The sequence below is a fragment of the Pseudomicrostroma glucosiphilum genome (assembly GCF_003144135.1).
Source record: "Pseudomicrostroma glucosiphilum strain MCA 4718 unplaced genomic scaffold BCV69scaffold_16, whole genome shotgun sequence".
Classification (NCBI taxonomy): Eukaryota; Fungi; Basidiomycota; class Exobasidiomycetes; order Microstromatales; family Microstromataceae; genus Microstroma; species Microstroma glucosiphilum.
In genome coordinates this window covers 41,676-61,775 of record NW_020289928.1, presented here as the reverse complement: position 1 = coordinate 61,775, position 20,100 = coordinate 41,676, and the positions used below count along the sequence as shown (strand labels likewise).

Below are 20,100 nucleotides of genomic sequence, written 5' to 3'. Positions count from 1 at the left end.
GCTAATGTCAAAGGCGTGAAGCTACTTGGCTTCAGTTTTATTCAGCTCCTGCTGTATTGCAGACTTCACAAGCCATGTCTTGCTCATTGGGCGAAGCTTCATTATGGACGGGCAAGAGGAGACCGCAACACGGCGCACGGCGCGCGGCGGACGGTGAGACGCTCAAGTGGAAGTAGCTCTGATATGATGAAGTATGCTGTAATTGGCCGACGGACGAGACAACCCATGAGTCATGCCCAATTAGAGCCTCCGGACCCATCATGCCCACCGGGTCCTCCAGGTCCTCCAGGTCCTCCAGGTCCACCTGGTCCACCCGGCCCGCCAGGCCCGCCAGGTCCTCCATGCCCCCAATACCCCCCGCGATCACTGGCAAAGTCGGCGGTACACTGAGGTTGAGCGAAGTCCTCCTTGGAACCCATTGGCCAAATTGGCAACTTGCAGATCTCATGAGCTTGGCAGCCTCTACATTGCTTCCAAGTCGTCCAGGAGAGGTAGCTCTTCAACTCAGTAGCAGTGTCGAATGCTTTCTGAGCGTCTCCATCGTCGATGGCGTCCCAAGCGGTCCAAATGCTGGAGCACATCTTGTGGACGACTTGATGGACAGCTTGCGCAGCTACTGACTTGGTCGCCGATGAAGAGCGTGTACTGTCTGGCCAGAACTGATGGACACATCTCCCCACTTCTGCTTCCCTGCTCCTGTTTGCGAAGTCAATGTAAGGCCGGCGCATCATCTTTAGTTGTTCTTTGAACGACTTCTTTTCGCCAACGAGCGTGAACAGGTACTCGAGACGGTTGGACCATCTAGCTACGTACATGTCTACTACTGCTTGCCAATTAATGGCATCGATTTCAGGAGTCTTTCCACTGAGAGCCAACGCATGTAGCAGATCTCTTGTGATCTGGACCTGTTCAGAGTCGGCGTACATGCGCGGTCTTCCTTCCTCGTCGATGTAGGTAGCATTCGGGAGAGCAAACATAGTGACGAAGCTGTCATAGTCGAGAGTCACCCTTCCCCCTCCAATACCATGGTACCGTGATGCAACGGCCTCGTAGTAGGCGTAGTGATCGAATTTACCGGGAGCTTCGACTTGCTTGATGTCGATGACGTCGAGGACCTCGGCAAAGGAGCAAAGAATGATTTCGAAGCCTCCCTCCATCCGCAGAATGCCATCGATTTTTCCTGCCCAGCTCTCTTGAGCAATCCGACACATGTCCTCGGCCCTCTCGAATTCTCCGCCACCAGGCATGGGATCAGCTGTTGATTTCTTACGAATGACGAGATCTTGAGTGTCTAGGGTGCCAAAGTCAGATTTCGCAGCCGACTGGCCATCCAGATATAGGAGGCGTAATGGACGACGAGTCTTGTAGGTGTGCAAAAAGCCATGGCGTGACCGGGCAACGCTGCTGAAAGTCGAGCTGCTGAAGGGGATCTGTTCCTGCTGTTCACGGATCGACGGAGGCGGCCCGCGTCCTGGTCCCCCGCCAGGACCTCCCCCAGGGAATCTCCCTAGACCCATCGAGGCAAACAGAAGAGCATGTTCCGCTTCGAAAGCCAGCCATTCGGTGCCATTGATCCGGAACTCGTGAGAGGTACCGTGATAGAATTCGGTGTCTTGAGGAACAGAGGCAATGTAGAAGCCCAGGCCGTTGTGGTTCAGGGAGGAACCAAACTGCCGCATGGAGCTATGGATGGCATTGAAGATGTCATTGGCGTGGGTGAGGGGATCCAACGGGGTGGGCTTCTCCGAAGTAGGGGCTGGAGCCGAAGTAGCCCCGGCTGCGCAAAGCGCAAGTACAAAGAAGAAGGCAGTGACCTGTATCATTAAGCGCGATCTGAAACTCTACTGAGCCGTTGTGCACTGCGCGTCACTCCCGGGAGTTGAGGTGGGTGTAAACTGCTCGTGGAGTGGAAGACAAGGACAGCTTCTCGTAGAGAAGAGGTTGGATTGAGGGGGGGCGGGGAAAGGAGGCCCGCGATGGCCTTTGGGGCATCTACGCTCGCCCGCTTCATGGCTTCTTTACGCTGGGTATCCGCTCCCTCGATAAGACGAGTGTCGGCCGATGCGGTGCTCATCAGATAAAAGGTCCGGCAAGGGCGGAGCAAGTTCTATTGTGCCGAACACGGCCGTGCATCGGCGGACTGGCGGAGCTCGCAAGCCACTCAGCAATAAGCGAGGCGCCTGCAGTACACACGCGGGGACCCTACATTTCCTTCCTCGTTACCTTGCTCTCGGATGGTTGAGCTCGCCTTGCGACGAGAAGTCTGTGTATGGGAATAACGTCTCTTGGATAAGGCAAAACATCGGCGAAGATCCTGGAGTGCCCATCTCAGTAGGTGTGGGAATGTGGAGGTCCTTGCGAAGAAGCTCAGCGGCGATCGAGCAAGCTTTCTCGCCTGCGGACCCAACGCCAGAGAGCATTGGCGAGAGACAAGTTATCTCACCGTTGAACCGCACCTTTGCCGCCAGACTCCTATTAGTGGCATGGTCGGCCATCCTACTGGATTCACACATACCGGCGCAGAATTACACCGCCTTCCTTCTGAGGGCAGTGAGACGTTTCAGAGCATTATTTCAGTGCAAGACACGATAGTGCATAGTAGATGAAGTGTCGTCGATTGGGCCCACGGAACACCAACGAGACATGGTGACAAAAGACAGTGTTATACCTCTTCCTCTACGCCTTCTGAGCGCCTGCTCAAGGGCCCCTCGATTCTACCATCACTGAACCCGGGGAATGTCCATGAAGGCGGCATAGCCCCTCATGTACTTGATACAGCAGTGTCGATAATGGAAGCGCAGGAGGTCCACGTTGGGAGCCCCGTACTGAGCGCGGAATCGGTCGGGACCAAGTACCTTGCCATGATACTGGCGGTAGTCCCCTCTCGCCTTGAAGACATGGATCACGAGATTCTCCCCCTGCCAGTATGCATTGGTGTGATCAGACTTACAGACAGTAGCATCTGTTACGCAGCTTTCACGACCAACTCACGACCGGGTAGAAGGCAATGCCTCCTGAGGCGAACTCAGAGTTTATGTCCTTCCTGAGCAGTAGGCCGTATGCCGTCAAGAAGCGATAGGCGTTCTTTCGTGGAAGCCCGAGCACCTCCACGTAATACTGTCAGATGGAAGGCAGCGTGGCGAGGGAAGCGCTTTGTTCATGAACAGCCACCAACCGGATCTGGACTGACCTCAGGGCGTGAGAGGGGCAAAATGTGTGCAGCCATGCAAGACTCAAAGTTTGTATCGGTGACCAAGCAAAAGGCGTCCCTTGCAATCAATCCGTCGTAGAAGTGCGACTACGTTTGTGCGAAAGGGCCCTGTGTCAACGACGCAATCACCTGCCGTGTGTGATCGACCAGATCTTACCTGATTCACCGTTGGGCGCGAAGAGCGGCTCATAGTGCTGTCGTCGGCCACATCTGCGGGGGCCCGAAACTTGTCCTTGAATCGAGGGCCTCGAACGGGCGTCAGGCCTGCGTCTGTGTTGGTGAGAGATGCGCTTGAGTTAAGGTCTCGCAGCATTGATCATCATGCCATGATCAAACAGTGACTCTCTGCCACCGTCCCTTCCGCTTTGCATCGCTCGCTGTCACGATGGACTCACCGTCTGACGTTACAACGAGAGTTTCAGCTATGATGGGGTCTGCTCTGGTCTTTTCCGTACCATCGAGCGTGGTCAGGTTGACGCCTCCCGTGAAACACATGCCAAGGACTTCGTGAATGTAATCCCATGTTGCCACTTGACCTTGGGTCAGGAAGGCAATGAGGAAGGTGAGCAGTGTATCGCCAGAACTATCTTGCAGAATGAGATTGCCTCCGGGCCACCAGCGAGCGGCTGGGGTGTAGATTTGGTTCTGCATATGTGCGTGTGGTCCAGGTCTGGAAAGAGAGGGCGTTGGGGAATCCTGGTATCAGAATGATGAGCGGACAATAAGCAGAGGCCACGGGGCAATGAAGAGGGAGCGGAGACGGAAAAACGGAAGGAGAAATGCGACTGAGGGTGTACAAGGATATCGGATCGGTCTGACCCACTTTGCATGCATCCGGCATTTCTGTTGTCTGTGTGATGGTGGTCACGGGTTGTAGTTGTACGGTAGGTGGTTGTAGTGGTAGCAATCCTAGAGTAAGCTCCGAGTACTATTTGTTGTCTTGAACCAAATAGCAGGCAGAGTAGCTGTAAGGACGAGGAGGGGCTTGGGCTGGTACCTGGAGAGCAAAGTGTACGGCAGGTAATCAGCTAGGGTGTACTACTATAAGATGATCAGTCTTACAAGTAGAGGCTGGTGGTCGAGGATGATGTAGAGGAGGAGGTAGCGGCAGAGAAGTGGGTGTGTATTGCTCTGAAGAAAGAAAGGAAAGTACAAAGTGGGGGATGCCCGGGCGGCTTCTTATGTAGGTCTTCATCTGGGGATTGGATCACGAGAATGAATGAGTCTCGTGAGAGTGAATAAGAGTGAGTGAGAGTGATTGAGAGTGATTGAGAGTGAATCATTCTCAATGAGAGTGAACGAGAGTGAATGAGAGTGAATCATTCTCAATGAGAGTGAACGAGAGTGAGAGAGAGTGAATCATTCTCAATGAGAGTGACTGAGAGTGAATCATTCTCAATGAGAGTGATTGAGAGTGAGCGAGACTCGCGGAGGGTTGGAGTCTGCGCGCTCGGCACATCATTTGCAGCGCTCAGCACGGACTGCAGGGAGGTCGTGAGGAAGCGAGACCTATATGGCTGGAATCCTCTCTTTGAGCATATTCCAGGATACCAGTGTCGCTGGCGGAGGAGGCGTCTTGACGCTGTGGCAGGGCGCCTAAGATTTGTGCGCGTAGAAATGGGCATATCTTGGCACATCATTTGAGATGGCCGGTACGCGCCGTAGGGAAGACCGATCGTTGATCTGAAAGCAGCACTGTGTAGCCCCTTCTAGGCATATTCTATAGTTTGAGTTTGACTCTGATTGGGTTTGCCCTGGCCGAGTACCGGGACGCGCCGTCGAGCCACTCCTTTAAGCTCAGTGCACACACACAGGCACAAGCGCGCTCAGACGCGCACGCGGGCAGGCAGGGTGGAATGGCGGCTCCATTACACCTTGCTCCGAGGACCAGCTGGCGTAGACTTCCCTTTTGCGGTCAATCGAAACACTTGCGGATGGTTCTCCTGACGTGTCCTCGTGAGGGTCGCACAAGGACGGTCACACTGACGATGCTCAAATGGCCACCCAGTTCGAGATGGCCCACCACGAGTGGCAGCCCCTCAGATCATCTTTGCTTTGAACGAGTTGAGGGTCACCAGCAACGAACGCTTCCCGGCTAGCGACTCCAAAAGGACGGCACGTCAACAAGCCCCTCTTCCACATTCTCCCACAGTGGCACTTAGCCGCATATTAGCCATACGCATGCAAGAGGGAGCGCACAGTCAGTGTCGTGGGTCACGAAAGCGTCCGAGCTTGCAAACAGGCTCCACCCAGCGAGACAGGCACACTCATACCGAGCGCCCGACTTCGATGCTCACCTGTACCTTTTTGGCACGTCGACCTGTGTCCATAAGCTTTGTCACCTCACCGAACCATATGATTACATTGAGCATGTCACGGTGTCCATGGGTATAGTGAAAAATCAGTTTGGAGTCCTACAGAGCAATCTCGATGTGAATAGATGACCTATATACAGGGCAGGCGTTCGGCAAAATGCTGTGCAGTGGACATTGTGGGCATGCTACCTCACTTGCCTTACACCATACTAATGCGAGGCCGCGAGCCCGTCGTGCTGTCGCTGTACTTCTATAGACACTGCTTCCTGCTGACGTTGAAGTATTTCCCTGCCCCTCATGGCAGCATGACGCGCTCTGAACTTTCGCCGTCGTTTTCCGCGGCGTATACCATTCTGGGTGAACTCCAGGATGACCTGGTGTGTAGTCGCATAATAAGGATCTTCGAAAAGATACGACTGGCAGTGCGCTCCCTTCTCTGACGCCAAAGGTCGCGTTCGTTGACGCGACATTGCGAGCTATCTACTGTAACGACGACAACGGTCTCCCAAAGTACAGGTTACGATTGCACCTCAGATGTTGTGCCGGACACACTGGAACAGCGTGAAGCGGATGTTCCCACGAGATTTCCTTATGGTCAGGGCTACTTCGATACTCCTTCCTTGCCTAGTGTTGCTTTAGCTTCGTTTGCGTCATCTCCAAGGCCAAAATGCTACGGTACCAGTATCAAGTACAATGGCAAGTAGCAGAAGCTATAGCGGTGAAAGGTCTTATCTTTTCAGCAGGCTCAGTGTCTTTAGGTGAAACAAGTCTGTCAGCCAGTCTCGTTCACTTCCCTACGAAGTCTTGTCCGAGATTGTCTATCCATGACACTGATTGCGTCCGCTGATGCGCGGTGATTGGAAGTTGCAAAGCGCATGAAGTGTCTACTTCAGCAAGTCGTGTAAGGGTAAGGCACCAGCCAAGTACGACAAAACAAGATCCAGCACTTACAGTAGCTTGCCAAGACTCCCTCTGCGAAACAAAATATAGTAATCAAAAGAGGTGATTGCGGGAAAGAGTGCGGTGTATTCCCAAGCCGATACTGCTACAGTGAAAACGACACTACTTACTGTAAAGAAACAACATTGAGCGACGGAAGGAGTGCGCGTGCCGTTGCGGTCAGACGCATGCAAAGCAGCACTGTGTTTGCGTCGGACTGCACAAATTGAGTTTTGTGTCAGAGCTTGAATAGTCCCAAGGTCTCCCAAAGCGGTTTCACTCGTTTTGTCAAAGCGCGAGGCAAGCTTGTTTCGACTAGACTGCTTCTTGCTTTCGTCACTCAATTCTAGCCAATTGCGCGTCAGATTCAGTCTTTGGGCCTAGATCTCACAGTACTCTACTGTACAGTAGGGTCGAGTGACAAATACAGTATTCCATGTCGCACAAAATTTGTACTGTACATGACATGCAGCAACAGTGGAAAGAACTTCAGCCAATCGCAGAAAGTTGCAAAGCTGCTACATGTTGCAAAGCAGTGCGCGAAAGCGGCATCTCGATCGTGGACATTGAAACCAGAGGTCTTCTGTTGCAAGCCAGCTTTCACACGTACGACTGTAGCACTAAGCAGCAAAGGTCATTCGCACTCAAAAGATGACAGTCTGCAGATGTTGCCTATAGACGATGTCAAATGTCGCGCGAAATGCTGCAATGTCACACATCTGGTACAGTACAGTAGTGTACCATACCGATTCTGTCCCTGAATTTCAACCAGCTGCAGCCTACAGTACCTTAGCCGGCTTGCGATATTTCAGCCGAGACAAACAGATTTCGGCAGGATGCAGGATGACCTTCGGCCGCACCACACTGCTGCAGTGTTTGAGCCTGATTACTGTATACCGTGGCTTGAATTCAATGCTCGGACCGCCAAAGTCTGCGGCATGCTGCCCGACTGCACGTCACCCTGCTAATCTGACGTCCGTTTGCTAGAGTAGAATTGAGTGACAAAAGAAGTGTGCGGGATTCCGCAATTGAGTGTATTCACTTGCTAATATAGCAAGATGAACCGTTTTTTGTAACCATCATGCTTTTGACTGCAACAGGATTACTGCACACGAGAATTCAATCTGTGCGAGTGGGTCTTTGGTCTGGCGAAAAGAAAGTATGTGTTGGCAAGCAAGATACTGACACGCATGACACCCTCACCAACCATGTCATAAACAAAGTGAAGGGCACTACCGAAAAGGCTATGCGGGGTTTATGACAGAGTCACTCTGATGAATAAAAGCTGCCCAATTCTCAAAGCAGCCTGGCGTTCAGAATGATGCCGGAGCGCTGGGCACTACAAAGATGGAACAGCGAAGTGTAGGTGAAGATCAGAGTGTCAGTGTTGCTGTAGAGACGCAGGGGAGCAACGCCGCAGCATCGTCGGAAGCCCACACATCTCTCGCCTGAAAGACAGTACAGTACACGCGACTTGCTGCAATTGCTGCAGCTTTTACGCTTTTGCTGTGCAAGAACACGCAGAGAACGCAGAACTATAGCTGTGGACGAGATTTCCATTCATTGTAGCCGCATGACATTGCGCTTTGTGCAAATTTTACACTTTGGGTCGCATCAGGGAGTACTGTACTTCCTTCGTAGTCAGACACCATAGATCCTGAATTACTATATTGGCAGACATCCTGGCAGCTTGCCTTGCGCTCGAGCATTTCTGAGCCCGAGATTGAGCCACACTTGAGCCAAGGTCAGGCCCCAGAGCAGTGTCATGTAGGTCCTTTTGATCGTGGATGCTGCCGGAGAAAGGTGTTCTGGCTGCTTGTGGTGCACCTGCTGCAGCTGGCTACAATTGAGTGACGAAAGGAGTATTGGACAGTCGTTTCGGTGCCTATATCATGGAAAGCACTGCTTACCTACAGTACTGTACAGGTTCTCAAGTTGTTTGTGTCATCAGAGTCGCTCCGATTTGATGTGACTGGCGCAGCTGGGTGAGGATACTGGCCAGCACGACTCCAATGACCGTCTACGGTACAGTACAATAAAGCAAGATGACTCGCTGTTGCACGCGCCACGAGCTACAGCATTGGCCGTTGCTCGAGTGGACCCACAAAGCGCGAGTCTGTATCCAGCAGCCCGGCTCATACCGAGGCCACATTCTAGAAGTATAGAGCAAAAGCAACAAACATCATGGCGGCGGCTTGGGCTTGTTGTCACACGCTGTAGAGGGTGTCGGCTTTGCTCGAATGCGACAGTCAGTTCACCGGGTGCGGATTCACGTAGCGAGCGTCGAATTGCACCGTACCATGGTACTGCCCAATAAGTAAGCGAAGAAGTAGCGGTGACATGTCGCACAGAAGTAGCCGGCTACATTCGACGTAAATGCTGAACCTCGCTTCCACGCTATGGTGCACTCTTCGACCTGACATACAGTACAACTGAGGCATTGGAATTCCGATCGCGGTCCGTCTCCTCCTTTCCGGGATTTCTGCAGCTCCATTGCATCCTATGCCAGTCAGGTGAGCCGTCCCATGGCTTTTGAAATTTTCCTCTCGATCCAGAGATCATCGGCTGAGAGAACAGCGTCAATGTTCGTGTGCAACATTCGGCATGGCCTGTCACTCTATCATGACTAGGACAAGCGAGAGCAGCACCGCTGACAGTCGACAACAGTCCCGTCAAGTGTTTGTGCCGTCGGGTTCCCCACGAATCGCCCAAGTGCTCGAGCCACACTGCTTGCTTACCTGATCGTTCGTACTCATCCGGCGGGGAAAGTCGCCATGCCTGTGCGGATCGAGCGCTATACTTGTATTGTCGAATGAGATCAGAGATCACATGGCTCACATTCCACACACACGATAGCAGGAGTACATAGATTCGCAAGTCGTCGCCGACAGCGGGCTGTTGTCTCCAGTATGTGCTTCCTTCTTTGCCGGCTATCGGAAAGACATCTATGTCGAGATCAGTCAACGCGTCGGCTACTTTGCCGGCACACCGTGCAATGCCGAAGCGGGCTTTCGGGTACTTTTTTGCCCGTAGACGAGAAGAGCGTTACCTACAAAAGCAGCCAGTCTCAACACCCAGCCCTTCATGACTTTGTTTCGCTGTTCCGCTGTCCTGTCCACTTTTTACAATGGCTGAACCTCAAACTACGCGAGATCTCGAGGCAGGACTTGAGCCTTCACGGGGCAAGCTGGCTTGGGAGGACCTTAGGTACACTGTCAAAGATCGCAAGACCAAACAGCCCATCGAATTGGTCAACAAGGTGTCCGGGCAATGCTCAGTCGGTCAGATGCTTGCTAGTGAGTCTTCAGGAGGGGCACGGCTACAGGAACTCACTCACTCACCGCGTGCTGCCCGGCCTTGCACGCAGTACTAGGGCCTTCGGGAGCAGGTAAATCTACTCTGCTAGACTGCCTAGCCGGACGGAAGAAGCTGGACACCGGAAAGATCTATTGGGGAGGGAGCGAAATAAGTCAAAAAGATCTCGCGCGTGGCAGCAGCTACGTCGAGCAAGACGACGCTCTCTTGGGGTCACTCACGGTAGGTGAGACGTTTTGGTACTCGACGCGCCTAAGGTGAGTACTGAAAAGACGACGCTCCAGATGTCTAGATGTTGAGTCGGAAGTGCTGCTGTTCGCTGGCAGCTTCCCGTATTACACAGAAGCACAGGTGAAACAGAGAGTGGATGACATCCTCTCGGGATTGGGTCTTTCTCAAGTCGACAAACATCGTATTGGCACACCAATCCAGCGAGGCATCTCCGGCGGGCAAAAAAGACGAGTCACCATCGGCACCAGTTTGGTGACTCTACCTGCTATCCTCTTTCTGGACGAGCCAACATCTGGCCTTGACAGTGCCACTTCCTACGAGGTCATGTCTGCCATCCGAGCACTGTCTTCAAAGCATTCCATCACAGTCATTGCCACCATTCATTCACCTTCTTGGGAAACGTTTGCCCTTTTTGACAACACTCTGCTCCTAGCCAAGGGTCAAATTGCCTACCAGGGCTCTGTTCATGGTGTCAGTGAATGGTTTGCTGGCCTCGGTTTTCCACCGGCAGCGCATTCAAATCCAGCCGACCACATGATGCGATTAGTATCATCGGATTTCGGCCACGCCGAAGCAGCAGCCGGGTGGACGCTTGCAAAATTTCTCGGTGCCTGGGCTTTGCACAGGCCAACACATGCGCTCGAGCAGCTCAGCTATGCCGCGAATGTCAAAGACATTCCATCGAGTCCATTGAGCGCGATGGGCTCCGCCACACGGCGCCGCTGGAGTGGTTTCATCTACAAGACTTGGTATCTGGTCCAAAGGAACAGTGAGTGAAATGTGGTGTGACTTGCGAAGGGCGGATGAAGAAGAGCTCATGTTTTTGCCGGCTCCGACAGTCATCAATTATAATCGTAACCTCCTAGCCTACGGGGTACGTTTCGGAATGTACGTTGGCATGGGCATTCTCGTGGCGACCGTGTGGGTCAATTTGCCCCAAGAAGACTCGCGAATAAACGACCGCCTCAGTGTGCACTTCTTCAGTGTGGCTTTCCTTGGCTTCATGAGCGTAGCTGGAATCCCAAGCTTCCTCGAGGAGCGCTCGGTCTTGCTGAGAGAGAAACGCAATGGACTGTATGGGGCACTGCCCTTCGTAGTATCGAATACTGCAGTCAACATACGTGAGTGCGCCTCGGCCACTGAGACTCATTGACGTGGTGCGCCCTCTGTATGCTCACTTTCCGCTTCATCATCGCTTCTCATCCCTGCAGCGTATCTCTTCCTTTGTTCACTTATTTATGCAGTGATTGTTTACTGGTCTGTCGGTCTACATGCTGGTGCTGTGCCCTTTTTCAAGTTCCTTGCATACCTGTTTGTGGGCGTGTATGCTGCCGAGACCCAATCCCTTCTCATCGCTGCTATTATACCAATTTTTGTAGCAGCCCTGGCAGTCGCTGCTTTCGCCAATGGCTTCTGGATGGCGGTCCAAGGTGAGTTTTCGTTGAGAGGATGTGAAGGAAATCCCAGTACTTGCCGATGAAACCGTGCGCTCCTCCCTCAGGGTATTTCATGCGCAACCTGCCTGCTTTCTGGCACAGCTGGGCTCATTGGATCGATTATCAGACGTATGCTTTCCAGCTTATGGTGAAGAACGACTTTACTGGCCTGCTTTTTGGCTGCCAAGTCGTTGACGAGGTCTGCAGCTGCTCTTTTGCTCAGCCCGACGCTGAATCCTGCGCCGTCACTGGGTCGGCGGTGGTGGCACAATTAGACTATTCTGGTTCCAACGATGTTCTCTACACTTTCCTGATGTAAGTGTCGCGTTCTTCGCGCTATGCACCAATTTCCGCTGCTAAATGAGACCCTCTCGCATCCTCTAGTGTCATCATCATCATGGTGTATCGAGTTGGATTCTGGGCTGCTTTGGCTCTGACCAAGTGATCCGCCGAGCGCCTCGTTTCTCGTTGTCTCCCTCGCCACGTCGCAGCTTGGTCTACCGACAGAGGGGGACGAAAGTGTTGAATCTCGTTCTGACTGGGCGTGTTGGAGGTACGAGCTCACCCGGCCAGCTGATCGAGAAAAGTCGCCTGTTCGTCTCGCCCGATCCGTTGCCTCCGTGCTCGACAGAGTCGTTGTACCAAATCTCAATCTAATGCTGTCTTCCAGGAGAGTATAGTCTCCGCTTGAGTCTTGCGTTGTAAGAAGTGTACGGCTCCGTACGCTGACTGAGGCAGGTGTAGGGGCGAAAGCATGGCCCCTACGTTGAGACTGGGCCTTCACGCTGAGTTGAACTGCTTGCGCCACGTGAGCTCGGCACGGCAATCGAGCCGGCACGACGCGAAAGTAGCCGAAGCTGTTCCGTCCCACACTTATCCGGCCGGGCTACATAGATAGGCGCTGGCCACTGCATCGTGTCGGTACTAAGGACCGATCTAGCTTCCACATTGCGCCAGCTTCTCTCCCGCCCTCTTTCAGAGTGCAGACGATGAGCGGAATCAAGAGGTCCCGCAATGCCCTCGCCTGTCTACCTTGCCGCAATGCCAAGGTTCGATGCGATGGGACCTCGAGCCCCACGCCTTCCGCCACGACTTCACCAGAGTCCTGCACCAGATGCGTTGGCTTAGCGATCGCATGTGTCTGGATGCCATCGCAGAGGAATGGGCGCCCAAAGAAAGCGAGGAGTGTCACGACATCAGACTTGCCTGCCGAAGCAGCGTTTGCTCAAAGTCCTGTCCCAGCCTGCGCATCAGGCGAGGCAGACACAAGTCTCACTGCCCATACTGATGGGGAGTTCGAAGACTATCTGTGGACAGATTGGTTCCACAACGTACGGCCTGAGTCTTTGTCCGCCAGTCCTTTCGAGCAGTCCACAGGCGCACTGCAATTGCCCAGAATACCTGGTAATACTCCATCACAAGGTGACCAAAGCAGCGGCCTGCCGCTGCCGCTACCCGATCCTACGGGATCACGCGGAATGCAAATCACCCCTTGCAATCTGGGTTGTGCACCAGAAAACTCAACACACCTTTCGATTACAGCGTCGACCACTCCTTCGGAAGCTGCATCCTTATATTCGGATGACTGGCTCTCATTGCGGCACCGAATCCAGGGGAACTCACCCTCGTCCTCGACGACACAGTCGGAGGTCTCCAGTCGTCCACTTTATCAGGCTGATCGCTGCGATGAGGCAGGACTGCTACACTTCTTTGATACTTTTGCTCTCTCCATACCAGTCCTTGGCGATCGAACAACGTTCCTGGCTACCGTTGAGCCTCTGCAGATCTCCCATGCAGTCGGGGCAGCGACTTGCATCGGTTACTGTACCTTAGATGGAGCAAGGGGAGATTCTTCTCGAGAGAAAATCAGTGACATGTGCGCGACTCTATCAGCGGTACCGGCTGTGACCCAAAGGAGCGAAGCCATTGCCCTTGCTACCCTCGATCTCTTACTTGCTCATCTGCTGATGGCGCTTGTTCTCTATGCGACTGATGATCTCAAAGGAGCCTCTCTCCAGCTCGGAAAGTCCATCGACCTGGCTGGACGTTACGGTTTGGGTGATATGGATCCACAACGTCAAGCATCAAGTACTCTGCTGTTTCCTCTGCTGACTTCGGATGCCCGAGAGCTTGGAAGGGCGGCATGGTGGGAGCTCCGCGTCACTGATGTCATGATGTCAGCTACGACGAGCGGACAAATACCGCGTCGACTGGCCAACTGTCAGCGGTCGAGACAGGAGCCTAGGTTCCCAGCTCCACAGCCCAAGGCATCGTGCTCCGATGCAGTATACTCTTTGCGCATCCAAGCTGCCCTGCTGATGGACGACTGCGTAAAGGATGTAGATTCGCCCCATTCTTCGGCGACCACCATAGACCGTGTCATTATACTGGACGGGACTTTGGTAAATCTCATTGCCAGGGCTCAAAGTGCTTGGCTCAAAAGCGTGCGCATGCTACCATATCACAAAGCGAGCTACCTTGCTACTCAGGCGATTTGTCTCTTTGATACGGCCGTTCTCTTGAACGCGTAAGCATAAGCCATTGAGAGGGTCTCACAACCTCAGCCGCGAATCTGACAATTGCGTCTGTGTTCCTTTCATTCAATGCAACAGCTGTCGCATCCAGTTACACAGAAAGGCATGGTTTCCTGACATCAACTTTGGGTTGGGGTCCTGTAGTTTTGAAGCGCAAGTATCACGGCAAGGGCCATCCTGCTTGTCAGGGGTTTCAACACCGAAGGCGACTATGAGCCGTCAAGCAAGCGTAGCCGCCATACTTGAGGTAAGCTCTTGCTCTACAGCGGGCACCACTTCCCGCTGACCATCCACTTCCATCCCTTCCAGGCCGCTCGCAACATCTCCCGGCTCCTCAGAATGGAGCTTGAGCGACCATTTCAAGAAGCAAGCCAGGTCGGTCTGTTCGAGTCTGGTCCCAAGGCCCTCGAGATTCACAATGGGGCTCTACCTTCAGATCACATGCTAAGCCTGCAGCACTGGCCTTACATCGGTTGCTGCGCAATGGTCGCATCCTACGCAGGGCTCATCGCATTCGTCGCAAACGACTGTCCAGGTCGTCAACACCCGGAGCCAAAGCAACAATTAAGACGTTTGAGAATAGCAGAAATTGCAAGCCATATCGATCTAGCCGAGGGCTCGCTAGGCGGATTAGCGGAAGCATGGCCGCTGGTACACTCTTTTCGGCAGGAGATTTCGCATTGTAAAGAGGCGCTGCAAGCTCTGAGCAACAGTTGATCTTGTCTCTTAGCTGCTTGCTTTCAGCCATCAGGGTCTGAAGCTCCTTCCAAGGGGTCACTCGCTTTTTGATGCCACGAACGGCTTGCGGAACATGTTCCTCTGCGGCGGGTGATGTGAGTCCTCTGCCACAGAGGCAACAGAGACTCACACGTTACGAGAGCCAGTGCAGCGAGTTCGAACTCGAATGCATCTTCAAGACGAAGCTTCCGCTACCGCAGCACGCAAGCTCGAGAAGCACGTTGGTTTCGATGCTGACGGCAATTACGGAGTCGTGCTAGAGGTATCCGACTCTCCTTGGAGGAGCCGTCGCCCGTCGTCCAATCGACGTACGGCCGCATATCTGGATCTCGAAGTTTGCTGGCTCAGTCCTCGTTGACAAGGGTGAGGCAGGATGCTCACTCCTCGCCTCACCTCTGAAGCTCACCACGTCGAGGTGCCATGTCATGAAGGGCGAGCGGATGAGGACCGGTACCGCTTCAATGTGTCATGAGAGATGTGCCCGCATATAGAACCACCAATGGAGTGTGGCAAGTAGTCATTCAAAGCAGCGGTAGAGGAGAAGGTTCTCCCCGGACATTTCTCTGTGACTGGTCCACCGAGGCCGACGAGAGTGGGCCTCCTCGGCGCCAGAATCTCGCCATTCACAGAGTCGATTGCGTGCTCCTGATTTGTCTTGTACCCCGCTGCTACGACGAGCTTTGTGCCTTCGGCGGACGTGGGTACAAGAGCTGCCACAAAAAGGGAAGTCAGAAGGCTTGCCGGGCGCTGATGTCGGGCGCACCGTGTCTGGTCCCTGGGCGGTCGGCGGGCTCCCAAACACGCGCTGGTAAACCTGAACAGATTCCGCTTCAAGCCCCGATCATTGCTTCCACTTGTGCGCCTTGGCGCCGCCTCGGCTAGACGGCGCTAAGCAGGATCAGCCACCGGTGCTAAGCTGATTACGAAAAGGGTGCTAATATTACTGGATGCGCGGTAAGCTTATTGCTAATATTACTGGATGGGCGGTAAGCTTAGAATGGTTCACCGTCCTGCTCCTAGGCAAATGGCAAGCATATAAGCGCACGACGAATGCCTCCCATTTTGTCTTCCTTTCCGACTGTGCCTCATCTCCTCCCATCACACACTTGCATTCACGCTAGCTGCGCCTCATCTTAAATCTACCATGGCTCCAGTTGTAGTGACCGGTGCCAACAAAGGCCTCGGCTTGGAGATCATCGTGCGTTTGCTGCGCACTGATGCATCGAAGACAATCCTGCTAGGTACCCGTTCACTGTCCAACGGAAAAGCAGCCATCAGCAGACTACAAGAACGTGGACTGGACACGACCAACGTCAGGATCCTAGAACTTGATGTCAGTAAGATGGACTCTGTTCAAGCTGCTGCGGAGACGGTCAAGAAAGGGTACGGAGGTCAATTGGATTGCGTCTACAATAATGCCGGTGTCGTATCGACGACTGAGTACGAGGAGGCGAAGCAACTCATGCAGGTCAACTACTACGGAGTCAAGAGGATGATGGAGGTGTTCGATCCCTTGATTGTACGTGGTGGCCACGATGTCATCGTGTCATCCGGGATGGGTGCTTGGGCCACGTACCACTCTCCACTACCCCTCCAGAACCTCCTAACCGAACCTAGCAAGACTACGCCAGCTCAGCTTGATGATTTGGCAGAGCGATATCTTGAGAGTCTGAACACCCACAACCCATCTGCGCCCGAGCTTCAGAAGGAATTCCCGATCTCAGAGGGAATGATCGGACCGTATGCAGTCAGTAAAGCGTTCCTGAACGCCTACGTTCGAAATATAGCCCCCAGTCGATTGGAAAAGCAAGGCATCATTCTGTCCGTAGCGTGTCCGGGATTCTGCGCTACCGACCTCAACAGCAACTCGGGACCCAGGAAAGCATCGACGGGAGCGAGATCTATCGTCTTGGCATCCCAGATAAGCTCAGAGCAGGCGGGAGGTTTCTTCAGAGATGGCAAACCCGCCAACTTCATCGAGCGGACTGCCACCTTCGAAGAGATGGCAGAAGACGCGCGCACAGTTGAGCAGGGGCTGAGGGAGGCAGGTGAGATCATGGACTAAGCTGTGAAGTAGCCACTCATTTCAAGCTGAGCCAAGGGAAGGGAGGGGCTGCTTGACAGGATCGGGGCAGCGTTTTCCGAAGCTGCCACAATGTGACGCGTCACAATCTCACCCGCACTGCCTGTCATGATTTGGTGGCCTGCCGCTGAGTGAAATACCCGCCGTGTGACAGTACCGAAGCGGGGGATTGTCCGATGCGTAAGCAGTTCCGGCACTTGATTGGCACCGTAGACAGTTGTAAAGGCTACGCAGAGCTCTCAATCAACTCTCTTAGTCTCCGTCAGTCGTGGAACACGAAGGTATGATCGAAGCTGATGTACAGCATTGCATGGCTATGTTGCTCAGTCCGGCCGTGTCCCATGGCCGCAGAGCGATAGGCGCTGACCAACCAACACAACACGCGGACAGCAATGGCCCGAGCGTTCGGGCTCGGTAGGTAGACTTCAGAGATGGATGAACATTCCTTATCGTACGGGGCTCGCGCTGACTATGAGCCTTCGGAGACATGTAGAAGAGTGCGAAGGATGGACATGGAAGCATATCTTCTAGTGACTGCAAGGAGTGCTGCTCATGTTCCTGTCACAACGTCGATCAATGCATAACTTGACCAGCAATGGTGGCGAGACAGAGTCACGGCTCAAAGGGGTGAATGTGTGAACCAGCATATTCAATTGAGCATCGTACGGCATGTCTGGGGGTCGGTCTTCTCAAAAGCACTTCTCCAATCTACAGCTGCGCAGACGGCCAGGTGTGCGTCTGCTTGTGAGGACCTTCGTTAATTCTTGGTCCGTTGGTAGCCTGCGGTGTCTACTTTTCTACAGACGTCCAGGGCACAAGAATCAACTGCATGGCCTGTCGTCCGGCGAGAGATGCAGTCGTCGCATTGGTGACGAATTGCAGCTCAGCGTGGGCCGTGTTGCTGACGACAGAAGTCAAATTGTCCGCCTGAAAAAACAGGAATTGTCCGTAGTCGGAGGTTCCATAGATGTAGTTCTGCAGAACCCAGCTTCGGAAGACTTCGCCAACGGAGGTACAGTTCGAATCTAAAATCGAATTGCGATCTCCAGCGCTGGTATCGCTGTTGCTTTCGATTGTCAAGCAGTGCTGCGAAGCACCCTTGGGTCGGACGATGCCATAGGACAGATTGCTGGGCCCGTCAGAAGGGGCGACGTAGCCAGGAGGGGGAGGTCCCGTGTCGTCGGTGCAGGGCACAAACTCCCATTCTTGGGGGGCCACAGGAGTGCCGTCTGAATTCTTGGTCACCAAGATGGAAGCTGCTTCTCCATCAATGCCGTTGTGAGTAACTCCAGGAACGGTACCAACATACGTGGTGTCTCCGGTGGTCTGACCGTCATTGGTGTTCAAGCCGATTGGTCTGACGACGAGGCTGCCGGTAAGGTACCCATCGTTCGACGTGGAGCAGCTCATGGGCGTTCCCCGGCCGGCGAGGGGACGAGCATGAGCGGCAGCACTGGATGCCAGTACCGGTAGGCCGTACATGAGGATCTGAGAGGCAAGTGAGCTCAACATGATGGACGTGGAGTGCTTTCTTTGGTGGACGGGATGCACTAAGAATGTATGAGAAGGCTGTTGAATGATTGTGTAGGATTGGGGGAGATGCTCATTTGGGCTCGCTTTATGTAGGTTGCATGCAGCTTGATCACGCTCGCAGCGATCTGTGTACCAGTAGGTAGTACTCGTATACTTCTTGCCCCGTGTGATGTCATGCTCAGTCAGCTGTCGATGCTGCTGCTACCAGTGCCGCCGTCGCTGCCGCCGATACTCGCACTGGTGATCAACGAAGACTCGATGGCGGTGCAAGACACTGTTGTTCGTCCTCCGTCCTCATCGTCGGGAGTCCGTTTCTTTCAGACGCTTCGACATCTCAATAACGGCGCTTTCTCCAAGGAACCTCGCTTCTGCCGCTGTACTGTTTGACCAGGGATCTCCGAGGCTCGAAGATGGATTGTCGTCGTGTGCAAGAGACTGTCGTGCGTAGTCCGTCCCCGTCGTGGGCAGCCCGCCTCCTTCAGACGCTTCGGCGTCTTGAGCACGGCGATTTCTCTAAGCGATTGCGATTCCCCGCTTCTTCAGCGCTGAGCGAGGAGCAGCAAGTGGCTGCCGAGCTTGCGGTGCTTCCCGCTCCGTCCATGCGGGAGCCGGAGGCCCGAATCTCGGCTAATTGTGCATCATCGGAACATCGAAGCACGCGCCCTCGATGGTTGAGAACAGCCGAGACCTGTGACTTTCATGAGCGTCTCGCGGAGTCATCGACGGAAAGAGAGCCGCCGTGCCTTCATGTTGTCGGCGGTCCTGGATGCCAGCTGAGAGACATTTGCATGCGCCCGCCCGACGACTGAGCCAACTCGCTCCAGTACAGGACACACTCGTCTGATATCTGGACACTTCGCTCGCCCCTTGCAGAAGTCCGATCCCCCGATTTGCCGCTTCGATCGACGTATGCAGGAACGCCGGCGGCAGCAATGCGCTGACGTTCCAGTCTAGATTAGGACGTTCCGTGCTTCGAGTGTGGAGTAGCGTATGCACAGCAACTCAAAGACTGTGGTACCGTAGCACAGACATCTGCGGTACAGAACAAGTGCACAAATCACGCCTATACCATACACTACTTGCACCCATGACTTTCAACGTTCGCATGACGTTGCGCGTCTCTCGGCAAAGAGCGACTGCTGCCGATGCTTCTGTGATACCGCACTCTGTCGGACACGGTCTTGCGGCAACCATTGGCGAGGAGTCGTTTCGCTTGGTCCCACATTCTCGCCATCCCGCAAGCCGGCGCGCTTTGGCCACATGTTGCCGTGTCGCAGCAAGACAAAGTCCAGTGACTCGTACAAGGAAGATATCGCTCCCGTGAGCGTTTGTCCTGTCTGCCTTTGACCGCCAGTCCTCTGTGGTAGTTGCTCAGTGCTCTTCCCGCTGTCTCTCCTGTCCCCTTTTCATTGATTGCGAGGGGCAGGAACGGCTTAATGGTCTGATTGCGAGGGGAGGGAAAGGGCTCTTGGCTCCTGTGGTCCTGGTGCTGTCTCCTGTCTCTGTTTCATTGGTCTGATTGCGAGGGGAGGGAAAAAGGCCCCGGAAGGCGTGGCGGAGGCGCGGAGATAAGAACTCTTCTGCAGCCTTCGGACACCCCGAAGGAAGTAGTTACTACGTGGCCATAATTCGATTGTCAGCCACAAAGGCAGAAGCCACGCGTCTTGTCAACTCCGCCAGAAGCCCCGGAGCTGGTCACTCGCCCGCGCACTAATCTCCGGGGCCTTTCGTACTCGTCACTCGCCCGCGCACTAATCTCCGGGGC

At 54.0% G+C, this 20,100-nt stretch overlaps 11 protein-coding genes across 11 annotated transcripts in view; 6 read left to right on the top strand and 5 right to left on the bottom strand.

Moving 5' to 3' along the window:
* Window positions 1–89: 89 nt before the first annotated feature.
* BCV69DRAFT_285013 (hypothetical protein) lies at window positions 90–2,066 on the bottom strand. The gene has a single exon (XM_025493242.1). The coding sequence runs from the start codon at window positions 1,821–1,823 to the stop codon at window positions 231–233; it is 1,593 nt and encodes a 530-aa protein (XP_025345547.1). The 5' UTR covers window positions 1,824–2,066; the 3' UTR covers window positions 90–230.
* Window positions 1,943–2,861, top strand: BCV69DRAFT_71528 (hypothetical protein). Its single transcript, XM_025495476.1, has one exon. It carries the CDS (start codon window positions 2,062–2,064, stop codon window positions 2,590–2,592), a length of 531 nt encoding a protein of 176 aa, XP_025345546.1. The 5' UTR covers window positions 1,943–2,061; the 3' UTR covers window positions 2,593–2,861.
* Window positions 2,862–2,990: 129 nt separating this feature from the next.
* On the bottom strand, window positions 2,991–3,746 carry BCV69DRAFT_285012 (hypothetical protein). Its single transcript, XM_025493241.1, has 2 exons — window positions 3,369–3,746; window positions 2,991–3,298 (listed from the first exon to the last, which is right to left on the bottom strand). The coding sequence occupies exons 1-2, from the start codon at window positions 3,522–3,524 to the stop codon at window positions 3,158–3,160; spliced, it is 297 nt and encodes a 98-aa protein (XP_025345545.1). The 5' UTR covers window positions 3,525–3,746; the 3' UTR covers window positions 2,991–3,157.
* A 5,560-nt stretch (window positions 3,747–9,306) lies between these two features.
* On the top strand, window positions 9,307–11,892 carry BCV69DRAFT_273698 (P-loop containing nucleoside triphosphate hydrolase protein; the record flags this gene model as incomplete). Its single annotated transcript, XM_025491016.1, has 7 exons — window positions 9,307–9,761; window positions 9,833–10,037; window positions 10,107–10,780; window positions 10,851–11,132; window positions 11,223–11,441; window positions 11,513–11,762; window positions 11,832–11,892. The coding sequence occupies exons 1-7, from the start codon at window positions 9,593–9,595 to the stop codon at window positions 11,890–11,892; spliced, it is 1,860 nt and encodes a 619-aa protein (XP_025345544.1). The 5' UTR covers window positions 9,307–9,592.
* A 463-nt stretch (window positions 11,893–12,355) lies between these two features.
* On the top strand, window positions 12,356–14,388 carry BCV69DRAFT_285008 (hypothetical protein). The gene is made up of 2 exons (XM_025493240.1): window positions 12,356–14,228; window positions 14,291–14,388. Exon 1 carries the CDS (start codon window positions 12,437–12,439, stop codon window positions 13,976–13,978), a length of 1,542 nt encoding a protein of 513 aa, XP_025345543.1. The 5' UTR covers window positions 12,356–12,436; the 3' UTR covers window positions 13,979–14,228; window positions 14,291–14,388.
* On the top strand, window positions 14,086–14,943 carry BCV69DRAFT_71328 (hypothetical protein). The gene is made up of 2 exons (XM_025495475.1): window positions 14,086–14,228; window positions 14,291–14,943. The coding sequence occupies exons 1-2, from the start codon at window positions 14,193–14,195 to the stop codon at window positions 14,696–14,698; spliced, it is 444 nt and encodes a 147-aa protein (XP_025345542.1). The 5' UTR covers window positions 14,086–14,192; the 3' UTR covers window positions 14,699–14,943.
* Window positions 14,944–15,732: 789 nt separating this feature from the next.
* BCV69DRAFT_71304 (NAD(P)-binding protein) lies at window positions 15,733–16,919 on the top strand. Its single transcript, XM_025495473.1, has one exon. It carries the CDS (start codon window positions 15,864–15,866, stop codon window positions 16,782–16,784), a length of 921 nt encoding a protein of 306 aa, XP_025345541.1. The 5' UTR covers window positions 15,733–15,863; the 3' UTR covers window positions 16,785–16,919.
* BCV69DRAFT_71313 (hypothetical protein) lies at window positions 16,920–17,458 on the bottom strand. Its single transcript, XM_025495474.1, has one exon. It carries the CDS (start codon window positions 17,322–17,324, stop codon window positions 17,055–17,057), a length of 270 nt encoding a protein of 89 aa, XP_025345540.1. The 5' UTR covers window positions 17,325–17,458; the 3' UTR covers window positions 16,920–17,054.
* Window positions 17,459–17,464: 6 nt separating this feature from the next.
* BCV69DRAFT_295265 (hypothetical protein) lies at window positions 17,465–18,384 on the bottom strand. The gene has a single exon (XM_025493901.1). It carries the CDS (start codon window positions 18,312–18,314, stop codon window positions 17,592–17,594), a length of 723 nt encoding a protein of 240 aa, XP_025345539.1. The 5' UTR covers window positions 18,315–18,384; the 3' UTR covers window positions 17,465–17,591.
* Window positions 18,385–20,033: 1,649 nt separating this feature from the next.
* BCV69DRAFT_273696 (putative oxidoreductase CipA-like protein) overlaps window positions 20,034–20,100 on the top strand; it is a gene marked incomplete at its 3' end in the record, with an annotated part of 1,434 nt that continues 1,367 nt past the window's right edge. The window contains exon 1 of the mRNA XM_025491015.1: window positions 20,034–20,098. The remainder of the gene's footprint in view (window positions 20,099–20,100) is intronic.
* Window positions 20,034–20,100, bottom strand: part of BCV69DRAFT_71297 (hypothetical protein) — a 516-nt gene continuing 449 nt past the window's right edge. The window contains exon 2 of the mRNA XM_025495472.1: window positions 20,034–20,074. Coding sequence (XP_025345538.1) covers window positions 20,072–20,074 — 3 coding nt within the window. The 3' untranslated portion in view covers window positions 20,034–20,071. The remainder of the gene's footprint in view (window positions 20,075–20,100) is intronic.